The sequence below is a fragment of the Trachinotus anak genome, unplaced genomic scaffold, assembly GCF_046630095.1.
Source record: "Trachinotus anak isolate AG129_WGS33_773 ecotype Australia unplaced genomic scaffold, CSIRO_AGI_Tana_v1 ptg000015l, whole genome shotgun sequence".
NCBI lineage: Eukaryota > Metazoa > Chordata > Actinopteri > Carangiformes > Carangidae > Trachinotus > Trachinotus anak.
In genome coordinates, this window is record NW_027273866.1 from 15310597 (window position 1) to 15317863 (window position 7267).

The 7267-nt window shown below is 42.9% G+C and overlaps 1 protein-coding gene across 6 annotated transcripts in view; it reads right to left on the reverse strand.

Moving 5' to 3' along the window:
* The window catches only part of stxbp5b (syntaxin binding protein 5b (tomosyn)), a 28206-nt gene extending 23991 nt beyond the window's left edge, over positions 1–4215 (reverse strand). For 3 of the 6 annotated variants that reach the window (XM_071497946.1, XM_071497947.1, XM_071497945.1), the window contains exons 1-2: positions 3735–4214; positions 1725–1822 (exon numbers count right to left, since the gene is read on the reverse strand). In XM_071497946.1, coding sequence (XP_071354047.1) covers positions 1725–1822; positions 3735–3887 — 251 coding nt within the window. In that variant the 5' untranslated portion in view covers positions 3888–4214. Of the gene's footprint in view, positions 1–1724; positions 1823–3734 lie in introns of all 6 variants that reach the window. The other 3 variants (XM_071497949.1, XM_071497948.1, XM_071497950.1) reach the window with 2 other exon arrangements.
* Between the last annotated feature and the right edge of the window lie 3052 nt (positions 4216–7267).

Genomic DNA, 7267 nt, shown 5'->3' on the forward strand with positions numbered 1-7267 from the left:
CTGATTTTGATTTTACATCATAAGCCAATATTGAACATGTTGTTGTCACAAAATTGACAAGGATTTCCACTTTGTTCCTAAGAGTCAAAGTCATCGCACACTAAAGTCACACACCTTGAACAGCAACACTTCCCCATTTGGTAAACCAATGTGGTTAACCACAATGTTTCAGCATCAACACGGTTTCATATGAAGTCAACTGATAATCACCAGGGCAGGAAGTCATCTTAATCATGCTGCCTTACAAATGAAAGAGAGAACGTGTTCTCAGCAGCCGTTCTAAAAGTCTGCATCAGCCGTTAGTGCCTGATAAAGAAGAGGAAGCACTTCTGCATTGGAAGGACATCAAAGCAAACAACTGACTTCCAGCATGACCAGCAGACTTGTGAAATACTCGGACATTCCCTCAAGTTACATGACTAACATTTCATTTACAAATTAAAGTGCGGGAAGGAGAAACAAGCTCCAGTTTTTAAAAGTTTAAAAACTCAAATTATTTTTAAGTTTCCTTTGAGATGGCCAAAATGTAAAGGCATGTGCACTGGAACGGGCAGGCAACTGTCTACAGTAACACACTGATTAAAACACTGTACAGACAGATCTTGTAAAAGCAGACATTTATTGCTTGTAGACACCTCATTGAGCTTATGTCTACTGAGCTGTGGCAGCGTTTCCAAACTCCAGGGGCAATGAGCTGGATCAATACAGCCCGTCTTTTGATAAATGGACCAATTGCCTGAATGACAGTAATCCCATCAGCTCCACCTTGCACATTAGGACAGCATGGAAGCGGTGTGTGTTCTCTTGGAGTCGCCGTGTAAACACGGCGCTCTCTTAATCTGGAGAGTGGATAAAGACATGGATGGAGCCACTTCTAATGAAAACCTAAATAAAGCAGATGGGCTTCCCAAGTAGGATATCAGCACAAAGGGAAACCCTGTGTTTATACACAAATAGGCCAACCCAGAAGACAAGTTGCAAACAGCACAACCTGGCTACAGCCAGACTATCACATGCAGCATTTAACAGTGGAGAATCCAGGGGCAGCTTTGTTGCCGTGACTCACGGAAGCTGCTTGATTTGCTGTAAAAACAAATTCTTATCCACGAGCACAAACAAATACAAAACCGACTCCCAACTGCCCGAGGGGCCACAGAGCACAGTAGCAGCTTGACTGTGTGTGTGTTGTGCAAGTCCAGTGATGTTTACAGCACATATGAAGTGGCATCCTGGCGCACACTGGGCAGCACAGTTGATGAGGTTGGCTCCTCGGCATATGGCAGAGGAGCTGTTCATGCTACTGCAGAGATACCGCTAATGAGCCTGGGTGCTCCAGGAGAGCGAGCCTGCCGGCTGCACAGAAACACATCCTAGCTAGTGTCTAGCTCTGAGCCCCTCCACCTCCCTCAGTGTAGTGGGGGTTTTCGTTTTGTTGTGCTGGATGACAGGAGGCAGAGACAGGTCACTTACTGCGTGAATTCCCCAGATTTTGTGGAATGCTGAAGGGCGGCCTGGTCATAAGACGAGTGCAGAGAGGTGCCAGGAAGTTGGACATGGGTCCAGTGTGTGTTGTTATGTTTGCACGTGTGCATTTGTGTGTGTATGTGTGTGTGCACGAGCCTGAGGAGGATGTTTTAAAAAAATCTCTGGAATTATTCAAGCTTTACTTTCCTCGTGTGACTCTCTTCATTTTCATTTTCCTGTGAAAAAAAAAAAAAGGATACAGCCTCAAAGCTCCAGTCTGAGTCCCAACGGCCAAGATTTTCTGCACGGGGTCAAAAGCCATTGAGGATGGTTGATATGGGAAGCCATGACGCACAGTCTGCAGGAAAGAACAGAATTTATATGAGACCTCCAGTCAGCTAATCAATCATCTGCTGCACAGTCAAGCTGGCATTAGTGGAGAAAAAACATTATCATAATCTCCTCGAAATGTAATCCGTCAATGTGGAAAATTAGTCTCATTATCAAAATAAATTAGATAAAGCATAAACATTAGTGCAAATGGGGGCTGGAATATTTTTCTGATATCCGCCTCGTGTGCAGACTAAATCCTGTAAAACATCAGTAATAAAATCGCTGTATCCATCCAAAGGCTTACATTTGCAGACTTGGAGTGCACTTCATTGCCAGGATCTCGCAGCGCCACAGCCACCAAAATATTATCATCATCAGGCATCTATAACTCAATTGTTCTGGATTGGAAACGTTGCCCGGCCGCCCATGAGCTGTGTACAGCTTGCGGCAGGATTATGTAACAGGTAATGCCGTGGCCCTGTGACCTGGGGGACCTGACCTGTTCTGCTCCCAGCTGGGGCAAAAGCAGGTGGGCGGACTCTCCAAGATGCTCAACACACGGCACACATGCGAAACCTTTACAGCCAGAGCTTCCAGGCCAGATCATTAAACCGTTCATGACTAAAAATGACTTTGGGGAAACTGTGTGTGGCAAACAGTGGCGCCTGTAGCTCCACATTTTAGTAAGTCTGCCTTAAAATGATACTCTTGCTTACATGCATGTGATAAAAGACAAAATTCTTAGTCCTGGCTGGGTGTAAAAATGCAAGTTCATTCATTCATTCATTCATTCAGACATCCTCTTGATTTATCTAACTCATATGTTAGCATCTCATTAGCTTCAGCTGCATTAAATGCATTTTTACCCGTGATGGCAGAAATATTCAGATCCTTCACTTGTACCATTACAGCAACGTAAAATTTCTCCATCATGAGTAAAATTCCACTTAAGTTAAAGTAAATAAGCATCAGCAGCGAAATGTTTCAATGTGACTGATGCATCCGTGTGTCAGCAGCATCTTACTGTTGAGCTGGAGGTGGCCAAGGTGGAGCGAGTTTCAACTACCCCATATACAGTTAACTAGTTTAGCCCAGTGGCTCCCAACCTGGAGGTCAGGGCACAAGATGTCTGTCATAAGATGATTAAACGAAGAGGAAAGAAGTTGTGATGCACACATTTTCCTTTTTTTTTGCTTTGTTTTGTGAAATAATGAACACACACACTATCTAGAGGTCAAAAGCCAAACAGGTCAGACACCACAGCTTAATCTTCACCAATGTATTGTACTGTGTTTTATAATCTTATCATATTCTTCTTAATCCGAAAACTTAATCTGATAAGTAACAAGTAAATATGGCTGTAAAATAAAACAAAGTTCTCTACAAAGTTGCAAACAAAGCAAATACTCAAATAAAATACTTACTTGAGGGAATTTACTTTTTGTTAGACATTATAAGGCTGCATGCAGGATGAGTTATTGCAGAAACCAAACACTCTTCTAATGCACATCTGAGCATGTGAGTGTTGCATTGAGGCAGAGCTGAAAACATGTGTGAGCCCGTCCATTAGCTCCAGATCTCCTCTGTGACAAACTGCACGGAGCTGCAGACTGTGGCCTGAGGCGGCGTCTCAGTGCAGCGCAAACAGCCGCGGATGGAGCCACCGACGGGCTGGAAACCTCCACGGGACACAGCCGATCAGGGCGGTCAGGGGTTAAACATCACCCGCTCTTAATGCCACTGTAGCTAGGACAGGTACTGTAATATCTGGACTACAATTCCGCTGTGTTTCAGCTGGTGTGTGTGCCAATCATTATACATCCATACGAGCGGTGTCGATGGAGAGGGGGAATAACAACAAGGCCAGTGTTTGGTCACCTGACCGTCGGTGTGCGACCACAGTCCGGGAGCGTTAGCTGCCGTGAACGGAAACCCACCTTGCAAAGCTGGAAATTCTCCGACTGGAGAGTCTCCTGCACCGCGTCGTTTTCCCTGGGAGCACCCGGCTGAGCGGCGGCGGAGGCGGCGGAGGAGGACGAAGACGCCGCTGTCAAGCCGTCCAGCACCTTCCTAATGTTAAACTTCTTCATTTTCCTCCGGTGCGGACGCGACGGGTGAAAAAACAGATCGAGGCAGCTACCACAAACTGCACAGAGGGAGGGTAGCCGCTAGCTAGTTAGCCGAAATAACGCACAGTTAATATCTTTCTCTAAACATCTCACATGTTACGGAGGGTGTTGCCAGCGCACTCCCCAAAAGCACCCGAGTCACGAACATGGATTTTGCGAGTCCCTTCCGATAAAAGTGTTAATCCGCCATTTGTGCGGCCGGCTCTGGCGTTGCTCGATCGGGATCAATCGTTTCCGTGAGCTGTTTCCCCAGCAGCCAGGGCTCAGCGGGTAGCTAACTGGCTACGGAAACGCAGTGAGCTGCAGCGGGGACTGAGTCTGCGCAGCGCCGTCACCCGGATGTAGGGCCGGTGTTACAGTGTAATTTGTTACCCGTCAAATTATGTGACCTCGATGGGTGACTTGAGCTAACATCTTTTCGACACAACAAAGTGTTTTTTTCATCTAATTTCTTCTTATTTTATTTAACAGGAACATTTGAGCACCCACACTAAAAACAGAATATGACAATATGATTTTAAAAATACACAGTTAATCATGCAGAACAATGGACCCAATAAAAAGTGAAGATATTATAATGTTTTGATTTTTAAAAAAAACAACATAATCTTGGTCACCATTATTCTACATTTACAGTTAACATAAAACAGATGCACATAATATAAAGAATATAATACAAAGAAATGAGCTGTGAAACATTAACGTTAATTAATTAAACCCCCTTTAGGACCCAGATCACAAGACAGAGAATGGAGGAGGTCGTGTCACAGCTGATTTTCATTTTTAATAAATGTGTGACTTATCAAATTATGTTGACAGAGATAATATGGAATAAACCTGGGACTTCTGGGGGCCCCTTGAGGCCCCTGGGCAGTTAGTTGCCTGCTTTGCCCATGTCCTACTCCAGCCTTGCTTCAAAGGCCACACATTTTGATTGATGCTATTACCAGTGCAGTAAATTGTAGTGTCTCATTCTGATAGACAATCAAAGTGCTTAGAATAAGGTGGGTCATTGTGTGCGGCAGAAAAAGTAAATGTATTAGGACCGTGCTCAAAATGTTGTAAGAATGTGTAACAATGGCTATTAAACAGCTGATAAAAATGTCTTTTATTTACTTATTTTTTCAGTCAACGTGTGACCTTAAAAATAACTCAAAAATGGTAAAACATAAATATTCTTGACACTCTTACAGAAAGAGCAAATAACACAAGTACAAGAAAACCATGTCATAATATTGTTTGGTGTTCAGTGGACCCAGAGGCAGAACACAGACTCGGGTGAGAAAGTTGAACAGGACTTATTGTAAAGGGAATTGTAGCAGAGCAGGTAAAGGTGAAAGCTGGGAGATGAATGAGTGGCAGACGGGTGATGAATGACGGGGCAGTGAGTCTGTTAATGGGAAAGCAGGACAGGAGAGATGAATGAGAGACAGGCAGAGCAGGGAAGCTATTGATGAGCTGGGCTGGAGAGGAGCAGCAGGCAGGCAGACAGGCAGGCAGACAGGCAGGCAGCAGGGGTGAGATCCTGAGGTGCAGGGGGAGTGTGCCTCGCTGCAGAGCCACACAGGTGAACTGAACAACCCGGCCAAGTGACTGGAGAACCAGGGTGTGAGTGCTGCAGAGCCGGTGAGTTGATGAGGAGCAGGTACGCTGGCTGATGCAATCAGGAGGAGGGGTGGAGTGGAGCAGGTGAGGTGCAGAGGGGACCGCCACGCCCCGGGACAGACAGGGATAGAGAGAGAGAGAGAGAGAGACAGAAAACTCAAGGGAGGGGGAAAAATGAACAGGGGAACCTACAGTTTGTTTTGGGGCCCCCTGCTGGCTGAGGGGTCAGTCTGGAGAAAGCAGACATGCACAATAAAACTGTGCATGTTATTATTGCACATGCACAGTCCTCTTCACTTTGACAGGGGGGTAGTCCTTTTGTAAGCAGTTAAGTTTCCAATTCAGGATCCGACCTATTGTGTGTGCTTGAAAAATAGGCTGTATTTCCTCCTTCCTCCTGTTCCCCAAGGAGGAAAAACGAGGTTATTTTACCTCCACAGAGAATTTTAAAACTGGAATATCTGGTTAGATAAAAACCAGAAAACCTGGTTAAATGGTAACCTTTGTGATCTGTCACTTAGAAAGCTTTTTCACTTTAGGAGGCTATTTTTACTAGAAGACATTTCTTCACTGATCTAGGAATTGTGGAATAAAGTAGCACTCCTTAAATAATACATTTGAATCAGGAATGTAGAGCAGATGTCAGATAGTAGGCTGCGGTTAATCCCAGCAGTGTTTTATAACGAGCTAAAGCACATGTCATTTAGATTAATGCACATTATTTGATCCGTGATAGTTCTTTGTGCCACTTAAATTTAATATTCTAGAAAAAAGTGAACAAATGTAGGATTTTGTCTGTAATATCCTTAAAGTTTAATCCTCTCCCTGATAATTTTCCATTCTGTAAAATGTTTTAGAAAGACTGACAAAATATTTTCTCTTTAAAAACCTAAAAACCTGTTTGTGCTGTAACCTATTTGAATTTGCATGTGGTTATAAAACTGAATCATTTCTTTTTCTTTAGTCTCAAAATGAATCGGTCAACAATGAAAACTGAATCTATGTTTAAAATGCATGTAATCATGAATTATATATATTTGATAATTTGATAACTTTTAAATAATGGTGTGTCTGAGCTTAAGGTGGAATGTTGTCTTTCATGTTACTCAATGCATGAGCGGACATTATGAATCACCGACACACCTTAAATACCAATATCACAACTTGACCATTCAGTTTGTTTTTAATTGGCTCTCCTGCATAACATGAGAAGCAATAAAAATATCTTGGAATTTCAACCTGCAGAGCTTAGGACGTTTTAGCTAATGTTATAGTTATAGTCATTATAGTTGTTATAGTCCTTATAGCTACTGTATCTATCTATAAAGAGGTTGTTTGACATTATTGGTGCTAAAGGAGGTTCGATCAGTTATTAATTCCAAGGGTTCACTTAGTTTTTCCACCAGTACTGTGAAGATTTAATGAGTTTGTTCAATAAAGACACAAAATATTATAATTATTTCTGTGATGTTAGCTTAATTACATTGTGTTTATCTATGATTGTGAGATCAGAACACATTTTATGACCAATTAATGCAGAAAACCAGGTCATTCTAAAGTGTTCACTTACTTTTTCTTGCCACTGTCAGTATATTGACTCATGTGCAAGTACAATTCTGATCTGCATTATCCTGCAGTTTTGCATTTTAAGCTGCTTTGTAGCTCTTATATTTATTGCACTATACATTTATCTGACGGCTATAGTTACATAAAGGATATAGTGACAGTGAGCTCCA